Source organism: Culex pipiens, chromosome 2, assembly GCF_016801865.2.
Source record: "Culex pipiens pallens isolate TS chromosome 2, TS_CPP_V2, whole genome shotgun sequence".
NCBI lineage: Eukaryota > Metazoa > Arthropoda > Insecta > Diptera > Culicidae > Culex > Culex pipiens.
In genome coordinates, this window is record NC_068938.1 from 163897898 (window position 1) to 163911236 (window position 13339).

The 13339-nt window shown below is 34.7% G+C and overlaps 2 protein-coding genes across 2 annotated transcripts; one reads left to right on the top strand and one right to left on the bottom strand.

Moving 5' to 3' along the window:
* The first annotated feature begins 1560 nt into the window (after positions 1–1560).
* Positions 1561–2468, top strand: LOC120418473 (cytochrome b-c1 complex subunit 10-like). Its single transcript, XM_039580907.2, has 2 exons — positions 1561–1721; positions 2152–2468. Exons 1-2 carry the CDS (start codon positions 1675–1677, stop codon positions 2270–2272), a joined length of 168 nt encoding a protein of 55 aa, XP_039436841.1. The 5' UTR covers positions 1561–1674; the 3' UTR covers positions 2273–2468.
* LOC120418472 (transcription factor grauzone-like) lies at positions 2350–5246 on the bottom strand. The gene is made up of 4 exons (XM_039580905.2): positions 4965–5246; positions 3920–4905; positions 2787–3560; positions 2350–2553 (listed from the first exon to the last, which is right to left on the bottom strand). Exons 1-4 carry the CDS (start codon positions 5085–5087, stop codon positions 2514–2516), a joined length of 1923 nt encoding a protein of 640 aa, XP_039436839.1. The 5' UTR covers positions 5088–5246; the 3' UTR covers positions 2350–2513.
* Between the last annotated feature and the right edge of the window lie 8093 nt (positions 5247–13339).

Sequence of the window (13339 nt, forward strand, 5' to 3'; positions counted from 1 at the left end):
TTTGGAATGGAATTTCATTGGCCAAAATAATTAGACCCGTATTTTAGTGTTTGACGGTTACGAAGGTCCTATCCAAAATAAAATGGCAAAATAAATGGCGTTTTTCAACCATCAAAAAATCATATCCTCAGAGCGGTTGAACAAATTTTAACTCGTTTCGAAAATGGCGATTGTTCTTTGAAAGTAAAATAATACTAAGTCATTTTAAAGACACAGCTGAGTACAACGAAATCTGAGAAATATTAGTTGAACAAAAATTATCGGAACTCGGTACATTCAATTAAACATAAATCACCATGCGTCTCCATCAAAATGTACTTGTAACTAATTTTAATGAAGCATGGTACTCCGAGGTCAATTGATATACAGAAATACAATATCTATCAGCATCATGTTAATGGATATTAGTGTGGTCCAAATCCGGGCTTGTTTGGGGCTACCCCCTGAAATAAAAGATTTACCCATCACTAGGCTAAATTCCAAATTTGAGCTCCTTCTTACCACGGGAATCCCTCCCTCAAATCGCTTAAAGTTTGTATGGGAAAAATCGTCAAAATGCATGGAGATAAGCAACTGTTTTACTTTTTTACCTATGGAAGGCGCCATAATTATTTCTTCATTAAATTTAAAACAACTTTCCCAAAGAAACCATATTTTTAGGATTTTTTCCCGCGAAGTTATTAGTGCCCTAAACTGACCATTTTTGCGCGGCCAGTTGTAAGGGGCTACCTAACAACGATGTTTATTTCCAATTCGTACACGCACGTGCTCTCTCTCAGGTTCAAACTCTCTCACAAGCTTGCTCGCCTGCCTGCCTCTTTTTACACCTAAGCTTCCATCCACCCCGGGATTCAAACGAACGACCTTTGGATTGTTAGTCCAACTGCCTACCAGTGACTCCACCGAGGCAGGACCCAGGGAGACGACCCCTACACCTGGATTGAGCTAACGACCTAACCCTCTAGGTTAGACCGGGGCCAACATTTACTTCCCTGTCCGACGGAAGGCGTGGTCAGACAAATGTCGTCTCGAAAAATGTCACCGGGACCGTTTGAGATCGAACCCAAGCCGACTGGAAATCCTGAAAAGTAATTAATAATATTAAAAAGTCATTTTAGCACGAAAAACTTTTTTTTCGCCTACTTCAGGCTCGAGTAGCAATGGGTTAATCTGAACTGAGCATGTAAATTCAAAGAATGGTACAAAATTGTATCGAGAAATTAAAAGTGAGAGTGTATGCGTGCAACATGGAGTTAAACTTTTCAAAGTGCCATGGTAATCTTCACAGCAACTTCACAGAAAGTTTAACTCCATGTTGCACAGATTTTCACTTTTAATTTCTCGACGGAAAATCATGATTGTCAGGTAGATTGTTTTTCACAGCGCCAACATAAACCATTCCAAAGCGCTAAATATTTTTTTTTTAATAGGGGAAAGCTGCTAGCATCGTTTACCCGCCATTTCAAGCGCTCTCAGCAAGCGTCGCCTTACCTCAACTCGAAGCGTCGCTTCAGCCCCATCTTAGGTAGCGCAAAGTAACTTTTCTCGTACATTTTTGACAGCCATCTTTAGACAACCATCTGTGTCATACGAATTTCGCTTGCCATCTTCAACAGCGAGGAGAAGCAGTTCAAGGATTTTCGTTCCGATCGTCCGCGCAAAAATCTACCCAAAATGAGGATCCCAATCGGACCGAAACAGGCCGAACAGGCCACCAAGTGGTAAGTGGAGTTGGTTTAGATTTGATTGTGATGTTTGATTTGAGGATTTATGGATATTTGATGGAAACAACAATCGACGCAAAAGACAAAAGTGGTTATATAATTTAACAAAATCAAGAAAACTATAAATCTCTCAAACAAATTTGTTGAGTAGCTAAATATAAAAATTAGGGAACGAATTTGTGTTGTAAATACTTAACATTTTATTTGTGGTAAAGTCAAGTCCTGGTTGTCAGACAGTGGTGTTAGAAGCAGAATATGCCTTATTACGAGAAGTTGAACAGCTGGTGATAGAGTTAACTTTTGAAATTTGTTGATTTTAGAAAATTTTTGCTTGTTATCGCTAGTTTGACTTTTGTTGGCATTTAATATTTATAAGCGTCACTTTTGTTAGTTTCAAATACCTGAAATGTTTACCTATCGATTCTAGGATCTCGTCCGCCGTCGGCTTCGGAGCAGCCGGCTCCCTGATCGGACTGTACCTGACCGATTGGCGCTGCATCGTGACCTACATCCCGTTCTACGGTGGCAAGTTCAAGTCGGAGGAATAAGCGCTTCATTCGGCTGGGAGACAAGTTAGGGTATTTCTTTGTTGTTCTATCAGACAAACCAACAATCTAGGAAAAGCTAGCTTTTGTGAGTGGAAGTTGTTGTATTTAGTGTAAATTCGACTACGAAACTGGATGATCCTGGCTTCCCGAACTGCTGATTTGCTGATGGAGCTCGGAATAAATTAATGACGATCGACATCGTGGTGTTTTGATGTTTTTGTGTTGAGAAATTTCCGTCATTTTATTTCGACTTGGAAAGAAGCTTGGTTTTCCGGAATTCGCTGTAATGAAAAGAAAAGTCACTCAGTTTGATTGCTAATATTCGATCCGAGACTGTGATCAAGAGAGCAACTCTCTTTTCAGTTGCCTCTTGTTTAAGTGGAGTAAAGCCGAGCTAACGAAATGAAAGCAAAGAGAGTAACTCTCTGGCTCACTGTCTTGTCTCGAGACTTTGACAACTATTGGCGCTGATTTCTTTTTGACTATTGAAACATAAACAACAACTTTAACTTACTTCTCCTCGTCCTCCTTGCGCTTCTTCTGTACGGCCAGCTCTTGTGGGTGCATCCGCTTCCGGTGCGCGTAGTAATTCCCACTCGAGGCAAATGTCCGCGAGCAAAACTCGCAAGCAAATTTCTTAACTCCAGTGTGCTGAACCTGGTGATTCAGCAGTGTATTCTTCAACTTGAAGCTCTTCCCACACACATCGCACTCAAACGGCTTTACGTCCGAGTGCTGAACCCGGATGTGATTCCGCAGACATTGTAGATTCACGGCCGAGTACTCGCAGCCAGGAGAGGTACACTGGTGGCGGGTGTCCGAGTGCTGCACCATGTGCTTCCGGAGGCAGAGCTTGTTCCGGAGCCACTTCTTGCACCGTTCACACTGCACCTGGTGGATCTTCGGTTGATGCGTCGTCAAATGGTACGTCAGATTGCTTCTGGAGGTGAACTGCTTGGCGCAAACCTGACACACGTACGTCATCATTTGCTGGGACTTCCGGTCCGACCCGTCGCCGGTCGTTCCCGCCGTTGTCCCGCCATGAACCGCCCAATGTTCGGCGAGTTTGGAAGCCGAGCTGAAGCTTTTGCCGCAGTCGTCGCAAACGTGGCGCGACCGGACGGCCTCCGGCAGGTGCGATTGGGCGTGCGCCAGCAGGGCACTTCCGTAGCTGAAGCGCCGCGGACACTGGCGGCACTGGAGTGGCCGTTCTTCCTCGGGACGGTGGTTCTGGATGTGGTACTGCAGGATCTGGGGGGTGCTCATCACCTTGCCGCACTCGGGACATCTGAGAAGTAGAACTTAAATTAATGGTACAGAAACAATATTTCAGGGATTGATCCTAAAATTATATCGATAGTTCACGTAATATTCGAGATACAGAATTTGTGGAAATGTTCTCTGTCTACTTGGTCATGTCTATAACATAACCATCTTCTTCTGAATGAATCGGCTTCAAAGCAAGACCAGACGCTTCGGATCGTCTTGCTATCTTTCGAGGAATAGTTCCCAAAGTCCCTTGGACCTTCTGGTACGCACAATAATCTTCAAATATTATTTTGGACGGGGCTGGTTTATGTTAAAATAAACCCCGAATATACGAATAACAAAATTATAAATAAAAAATAGTCAAAAGAAATGACATACTTGAACGCCTCCGGCTGCAGATGCCGCGCCATATGCATCGCCATCATCTTCGGCTTGATGATCCGCCCGCTGCAGCACCATACGTGGCCCTTGGTCGCGTGCATCTCCTTGCAGTGCGCCAGGTACAGATCCATCTCGGTGAAGCTCACGATCTCGTCCTCATCCTTGCCACCCTCCATACAAAACTCACACGTCAGGTCGTAAAAACGGCCCATCAACGTGGACAGCTCCTTCCCCCGGACCACCAGTTGACCGTCTTGAATAAACTTTTTGGGGAAATCTTTCGAGTTTGACACGCTTCGTTTTTCCGGCTGAAGCTCGTCATCGGAACTGTCATCAATTTGGAGGATTTCCTCCTCCGGTTCGTCATCATCGTCATCGTCGTCATTTCCACTGTCCAGCGCTACCTTGACATCTTCTGGATCTTCATGAATCAGCGTAAAGGTTTGCGGTTCTTCTTCAGTCGCTGTTTGGTCAATGATCACTGGGATCCCACTCTCCTCTTCCGTTTCCTCCAACCGATCGATGATGATCTTCTCTTCACCCAGTGCATCCTTAACGATTGCTATCACTTGCCGACTCTTCTGCGATTCGTCATAAGTTGGAAGTCCAGACGAAGTCACCACAGGTTGTGTCTTCCTAGCTGACCCAACGACAACATCCCGCGGTAGCTGAACCAACGTTACCCTCTGATCGCTGATCTGCACCGTGGCAGTCGAAGACGTCGAAGGTCGCAGCTGAATCGTCTCCATGCTGAGCTCGTCCATCTCGATGCATGACTGCTGACTACCAGCGAGTACTTCATCCTCCTTCAAAATATAAGTGGTGTGTGAGTCCTGATCGCTGATCACCATGATCCCCGGCTGGGTCGTGTACTCGAACACGGTCTGGTTCTGGGTTACCTCCTGATAGAAAGCGTGGAAGCTCTCTATCGTTTGGAAGCATTTTAAGCAGATCAGCTTCGGCAAAGTGTCGTCCTCTTTGACCTGCATTAGACATCTCATTAGTAAACAGAAGCATTATTTAATCAAAACTCGAATCATACCTCCAAATTCACATATTGCAACAATTTCTCCTGCAACTTGGCCTCGCGCTGTTGCTCACCAAAAATTGGCAGGATATTTTCGTTGTTATACAGGCACAAACGACAGATGAGATTGTTCTCCATCGTGCACGATCACATTACAACAGCAAAAAATAGTCAATAAACGTTATTATGTTTCTAAAACACTGCAGTTTTATGTAACTATTGACACAAAGCCATTAACAAAAACATTTCACTAGAAGTCATAATAAAAATCAAACAAACATGTTGATTTTTGACATTTGAAGCAAAGCATCAACAACATCATAAACTGACAGCAGAGATGGAGTGGATAAAATTGAAATATTTCACCAGAGTGTCTTGCCCCTCAGCTTCTGTCGAATCTTCACGCAGAAAAAAAAAAAAAAAAAAAAAAAAACGTTTTGTTGATTTGAAAATCAAGATTTTTGTTGAATCAACGCTAAACGCCAAAGCAACTTTTTCAAAAAAACAAAAGCTTTTTGTGGAATTGAGAAAATCAAGGTTTGTTTCAACGCAAAATCGGCGTTGATTATATTCAACAAAAATTTTGTTGAATCAAACCTCGTACAGGCTGATTCTACAAAATATTTTTCTGCGTGTTTATATAACATGGTTGGAACTTGCTTTAATTATCTATTAATAGTATTTTATTCAACAAGTTGCAAAACGAGGATTTTTTCATTACGAGTCGTACATTTATTCAACTAGGCTCACCAAGTTGAATAAATACGACGAATGATGAAGCGTTGCTACGAGTTCCATACAATGTTTTTTTTTTTGCATTTCCGATAACACCCTTTGAACAGAGTCATAGGACAAATGTCATGCATTTAGGGATCGTTTAAGTCAAAAATATGTTGATAAGTATAACTTTTCAGCATCCATTTCCGTGCTGAAAAGTAGAATTTTTGAATATCATAACTCTTTTTTTTCAAGTGGAAAAGTCAACGTCTTATTTATTCTTCATCTCATTTTTTTTATTTTAAAAATACATCAAATTATGTCCCAATCAACAAAAACATTATCGTTCTACAACAGTGATTCTAAACGGGGGTATTGGGCCTAATAGATTTGCTTGGCTGGGGCCTAAAGCCTAGAAGAAGGTTGAAAATCGTTGCTCTACAACATAACCCTGCTTCTATAGACACGTTTTAATCTAAAAACTCACCCAAAATCCATTTTAAAACTCTCACTGCTTGAGTTTTTTTAGGTTCAATGAAACAAAGTAAATTTATTGTTTTTTTTAACTCTGTAACCTTCACACTTTCTATACATTCACAGCACAAAAATCAAAAATTGAAAAATATAATCATTAGACTTCGATTAGAACATCTGGATGAACCCTTTTTAACTTTTTATTTACGAAACAAAAATTATTTTGTGCTTTGACATGACATATGTGATATTGCCAATGATTTGACAAATTTCAATGCATAGCATAAATAGAGGAAACATTGCAAATACAATAAAATCTAAAATCACTGTCAAAATATTAGGAACACCTAATAGGCAAGTTATAGTTATAATATTATCAGCATACAAAACGAAGCAAAAATAGAAAGACAAAAAAAAATACTGAAAAAAACTGCAATGCAAACATCAAACAGAAGAAGTTATGTGTTTTGCAGAACAAAAATTACCTTCCGAGCAAGGGTGAAATAATCCTTGTCTGAAAAAATACGTTGAAATGTATGCTTATATTTGCATCAGAAACAATGGAAATGTACAGTACTGGTCAAAAGTGTATGACATTGGACGATTTGTCAAACCTGACTCCAAATTCAAATTGTTGGTGTTCGCTAGTGTTTCAATCAAACCTCATGAAATTTTCAGCATAAGTATTTCGGAATGTCTTCTTCCAGATGGCTTTTTGAAAAACTTAGCTACCTTTCATCATTTCAAAGTTTTTGATACTTTCGTAAAAAATGCAATTTTGATCGACAATCACAATTTTGACGATATCTCCAAAAATAAATGATCGGACCAACATCATATTTTGGACACATAAAGTTGAGATATTTTCTTAATATTACCCCAAATTTCAGCCTAATTCATTTAAAAATAAAAAAGTTTCAGTGGTTTGAATTTTGAAGGGGTCACGCCAGAAAAAAAGCGAACGAACTGGCCAAAAGTATATAACATCTGAGAATTGACGAGCAATGTCTCGAATGTCATTTACAGTTTCCTTCACGTTGAATGGTTTTGATGGTCAGTTGACGGCTGATCACAATAATTTTATTTTAATTCAAAATTTCAACCCAAATAGACGTGTATTTTACTTGAAAATAATTTTAAATGTTCCTTTAACAACCTTTTGTTTTTTTTTCTTTTTTGCCTTCCTCACCTCACTGAGGCAAGGCTATAAAATCACTCAAAAAATGAACTTGTTAAATACACCTCCTAGATATACCTTCACGTATACCTATCGACTCAGAATCAAATTCTGAACAAATGTCTGTTGGGATGTGTGTAGACACGATTTTTTTCCACACGATTATCTCAGAACTGACTGAACCGATTTTGGCCGGATCCGCCTTATTCTGTTCGTTTTGGGGTCCCCTAAGACCCTATTAAATTTTATTTTGTTTAGTAAAGTATTTAAAAAGTTATGCAAAGAAAAAGATTTTTGTAGATACAAAAATGGGTGATTTTTTGCATAACCTCAAAAGGTTGGGTCCTTTTGTTTACGTGCGAGAGTCGCGCCAGATGCGAAACGCCCGGTTGCCACATTGCTTCAAATGAGAGTCTGCATGTTTTCTGGAAAAGTCTGTATCAGGTATATATTTTTTCATAAACTTATTTTCATTATTACTTTGCAAATGTTAGGAAGGCACCACCCACCTAATGGTGGATTAAGAAACGCTTTTCTGCATCAATAAAAGTTTTTCTAAGCATGTTTAAACTATGATTATTTCTTGAGTTTTTTCTCTTAGGTCCTATAAAAATATGAACCCCAATAGTTTATAGGACCTTTTTTTTTTAAAAAAAAAACTCTGGATTTGAAAACTAATTATTGTTATTCAACTGTACTGTGGCGCAAAAAACATTTACAAAAACAGGAAATAAAGAATTCAAAACAGATTCTTTGAGGTTTTATTTAGAAATACATTATAAAAAACTATGAATCTCTAAATATCAAATAGATTGAAAAAATGGTAGCCAAAATGCAGCTTTTTTATATTATTCCATAGAGTTATCTACACGGAAAAAAAAGTGTTCCGGAAATCATGCAAATCGTACCATGAAATCGTGAATATCGCGATTTTTGCTTTACGAATTTTTGAACTATGCATATTGGGCACGAATTATCCACGAATCGTGAATAAATATGCATGACTTTCCATGGCCGATTTCACTCGTAAACGTGAATAATGTTCATGATTTCATGAAATAGATGCATGTAGTCGTGAAAAATATTCACGATTTTATGAATAAAAATTCATGATTACGGTCGAAAAAATATACATCGTGAATAAAAATTCATGATTTCATGCATAAAATTCATGAAATCGTGAATTTTTATGCATGAATTCGTGCACAAAATTCATGAGTTCTGGAATATTTTTATGATTTATTTTTGAAGGCGTAAAAAAATTCGAGATATCATGTATAAACTTCATGAAATCATGCATAAATTTCATGAATTCGTGATTTTTTTTTATGAATTCATGAATTTAATTCACGTTTACGAGTATATTCGGGCATGTCTAATCATGCATATTTATTCACGGCTACTGGTTTATTCGTGCCCAATATGCATAGTTCAAAAATTCGTAAAGTAAAACTCATAATATTCACGATTTCATGGTACGATTTTCACAATTTCCGAATTACTTTTTCTGTTCATTTACCATATTGTTCCACTGGGTGCAAATATCGGAATTGACAAGGAACCCTGTTTTGTGAAAAAACGGAGGACATTTTATGTATTGCCAATGTACTCTGGCCCCACCTGGCCACTTTGGAACTGGTCACCGGTTCCCGGTGGTCACTGGGAACAATTTGGAATGTGCAAGGAACCCTGTCATGTGATATATCAAAATTCATGAAATTTAAAACTATGGCCATTGTATGTGATGCCAATGTACTCTGGCCCCACTTGGCCACTTTGGAACCGGTCACCGCTTACCGGTGGTCACTGGGGACATTTTGGAATGTGCAAGGAACCCTGTCTTGTAACATATCAAAATTCATGAATTTTAAAACTGTGGCCATTGTATGTGATGCCAATGTACTCTGGCCCCACTTGGCCACTTTGGAACCGGTCACCGCTTACCGGTGGTCACTGGGGACATTTTGGAATGTGCAAGGAACCCTGTCTTGTGACATATCAAAATTCATGAAATTTAAAACTATGGCCATTGTATGTGATGCCAATGTACTCTGGCCCCACTTGGCCACTTTGGAACCGGTCACCGGTTACCGGTGGTCACTAGGGACATTTTGGAATGTGCAAGGAACCCTGTCATGAATTTTAAAACTGTGGCCATTGTATGTGATGCCAATGTACTCTGGCCCCACTTGGCCACTTTGGAACTGGTCACCGGTTCCCGGTGGTAACTGGGGACATTTTGGAATGTGCAAGGAACCCTGTCTTGTGACATATCAAAATTCATGAAATTTAAAACTGTGGTCATTGTATGTGATGCCAATGTACTCTGGCCCCACTTGGCCACTTTGGATCCGGTCACCGGTTACCGGTGGTCACTAGGGACATTTTGGAATGTGCAAGGAACCCTGTCATGTAACATATCAAAATTCATGAATTTTAAAACTAGGGACATTTGGAATGTGCAAGGAACCCTGTCTTGTAACATATCAAAATTCATGAATTTTAAAACTGTGGCCATTTTATGTGATGCCAATGTACTCTGGCCCCACTTGGCCACTTTGGAACTGGTCACCGGTTCCCGGTGGTCACTGGGGACATTTTGGAATGTGCAAGGAACCCTGTCTTGTGACATATCAAAATTCATGAAATTTAAAACTGTGGCCATTGTATGTGATGCCAATGTACTCTGGCTCCATCTGGCCATCTTGGAACTGATTATCGGTCACTGCGGAAGAATTCTAAATTTACAAAGGTCCCAGTTATGTGATGTTCAAAAATGCCTTAAATAAATGAAAAATACAATCATAACTTTAGTAAAACCAACATTCAAAACTTGACATGAGCATTTCGGAAACGTTAATTGGGTACCGATCGTTTCTATACAAAAATACAACAAAAACTTTAATTAAATACAAAAAGACCTAAGGGATTTCATGTGCAGTCCAGACTCGATTGTCTGATTGTCTGAGTGCATAATAGAATAATCGATAATTCGTATAATTAAGCCATTATTTTTTTGTCTCATTAAGAACTCCAGTTACAATAAAGTGATTAATTACAATAATGGGATTTTTTTTTGTTAATGCAGATGATCAAACACTTTAATTTGACGAAAATAGATTCATAGAGAGTTGAATTGAAAATTTGAAAAATAAAAATAACACCGAAATAAAATACTCAACATACTCAACAAATCTTAAAATCTTAAAATACTTCAAAAACTCAAACTATTCAAAATAGGCAAAATAAATTAAATACTTCAAAAACTCAAAATATTTGAAATACGCAAAATACATAAAATAAATAAAATGCTCAAAATGCTTAAAAAACTAAAAAAAACTTTTTTTGTATACTTTATTAAAGAGTTTTTAAGCCGAAAACTGGTTCAACTCTTAACTTAAAATAATTAAAATACTTGAAAACTTTAAAATACTTAAAATACTAAAAATACTAGAAATACTTAAAATACTTAAAATACTTAAAATACTTAAAATACTAAAATACTTAAAATACTTAAAATACTTAAAATACTAGAAATACTTAAAATACTTAAAATACTTAAAATACTTAAAATACTTAAAAAACTTAAAATACTTAAAATACTTAAAATACTTAAAATACTTAAAATACTTAAAATACTTAAAATACTTAAAATACTTAAAATACTTAAAATACTTAAAATACTAAAATCACTTAAAATACTTAAAATACTTAAAATACTTAAAATACTTAAAATACTTAAAATACTTAAAATACTTAAAATACTTAAAATACTTAAAATACTTAAAATACTTAAAATACTTAAAATACTTAAAATACTTAAAATAATTAAAATACTTAAAATACTTAAAATACTTAAAATACTTAAAATACTTAAAATAATTAAAATAATTAAAATACTTAAAATACTTAAAATACTTAAAACACTTAAAATACTTAAAATACATAAAATAATTAAAATACTTAAAATACTTAAAATACTTAAAATACTTAAAATACTTGAAATACTTAAAATACTTAAAATACTTAAAATACTTAAAATACTGAAAATACTTAAAATACTTAAAATACATAAAATACTTAAAATACTTATAATACTAAAAATACTTAAAATACTTAAAATACTTAAAATACTTAAAATAATTTAAATACTTTAAATACTTAAAATACTTAAAATACTTAAAATACTTAAAATACTTAAAATACTTAAAATACTTAAAATACTTAAAATACTTAAAATACTTAAAATACTTTAAATACTTTAAATACTTAAAATACTTAAAATACTTAAAATACTTAAAATACTTAAAATACTGAAAATACTTAAAATACTTAAAATACATAAAATACTTAAAATACTTATAATACTTAAAATACTTAAAATACTTAAAATACTTAAAATACTTAAAATACTTAAAATAATTTAAATACTTTAAATACTTAAAATACTTAAAATACTTAAAATACTTAAAATACTTAAAATACTTAAAATACTTAAAATACTTAAAATACTTAAAATACTTTAAATACTTAAAATACTTAAAATACTTAAAATACTTAAAATACTTAAAATACTTTAAATACTTTAAATACTTTAAATACTTTAAATACTTTAAATACTTTAAATACGTTAAATACTTAAAATACTTAAATACTTTAAATAATTAAAATACTTAAAATACTTAAAATACTTAATATACTTGAAATACTTAAAATACTTAAATTACTTAAAATACTTAAAATGCTCAAAAATACTTAAAATACTTAAAATACTTAAAAACTTAAAATACTTAAAATACTTATAATACTTAAAATACTTAAATAAATTAAAATACTTTAAATACTTAAAAAACTTTAAATACATAAAATACTCAAAATACTTCAAATACTTTAAATATGTTAAATACTTTAAAAAGTAATTAGCTACAATATTAAAATTATTAACATACTTAACATACTTTAAAGAACATCTTTCAAAGGCTTAAAAAACTTGAAATACTTAAAAATTTTAAAACCTGGAAAAATAATTGAAATACTTAAAAACTTTAAAAACATAGAATATTAAAATACCTGAAAAAATGAAAATACTTAAAATCACACCTTAAAAAAATGAATATTTCAAATACTTAAAATATTTGAAATACTTGAAATATTAAAATACCTAGAAAAAAATAAATGCTTAAAATTATTTAAATACTTAACAAATTTTAAACACTTCAATAATTTCAAATACTTGAAATGATTAAAAACTTTAAAAACATATAATATCAAAATACCTTAACAAATGAATATACTTAAAATCATTAGCATATTAAACATACTTCAAAAATAAATATTTCAAATACTTAACATATTTTTAAAACTTATACAATATTAAAATACCTAGAAAAAAATAAATGCTTAAAATTATTTAAATACTCAACAAACTTTAAACACTTTGAATATTTAAAATACTTGAAATACTTAAAAACTTTTAAAAGTCACAATATTTACATACCTGGTAAAATAAAAATACCTAAATTCATTAGCATATTTAACATACCTCAAAATAATAGTAATTCAAAAAACTTATTATACATTACAAAATTAAAGTACCTAAGAAAATATAATTGCTTAAAATGCTTAAAAAAAGCTTATGCTTACAATATTAAAATCATTAAAATTATTAACATACTTTACCTGTCCCCATTTCTAGCTCAAAACAAATCGCCGAAATGTCACTCAGCGCATCCACGGGAACCAATAAAAAACGGGATTTTTTCGTTTCCAAAACCAAAACAAACCTCGCAGTCTGTCACACGCGTAGAATGCCCCGACAATTGACAGAAAACCGAAATCCCTACGAGTCCGCGACCAAGAAACTGTCACACGCAGAGATAAAACACGGGAACAGTCTTATGGACCATGTTCCCTTTGATTCGGCAATCAAAACAAACACGCGAACCAACCGGGAACTGTTCTGTCTTTTGCAGATTGTCCTCACTCTTACCTTGTTACTCCTCCTGCCGCTCGATCCTCCTCC

Coding starts and splice junctions, on each gene's coding strand:
- LOC120418472 (XM_039580905.2), bottom strand. CDS start 5,087: ATGGAGAACAATCTCATCTGTCGTTTGTGCCTGTATAACAACGAAAAT. Junction 4,906..4,964: donor TGCAATATGTGAATTTGGAG/GTATGATTCGAG, acceptor TGTCTAATGCAG/GTCAAAGAGGACGACACTTT. Junction 2,554..2,786: donor CGCAAGGAGGACGAGGAGAA/GTAAGTTAAAGT, acceptor TTTTCATTACAG/CGAATTCCGGAAAACCAAGC.
- LOC120418473 (XM_039580907.2), top strand. CDS start 1,675: ATGAGGATCCCAATCGGACCGAAACAGGCCGAACAGGCCACCAAGTG. Junction 1,722..2,151: donor GCCGAACAGGCCACCAAGTG/GTAAGTGGAGTT, acceptor TATCGATTCTAG/GATCTCGTCCGCCGTCGGCT.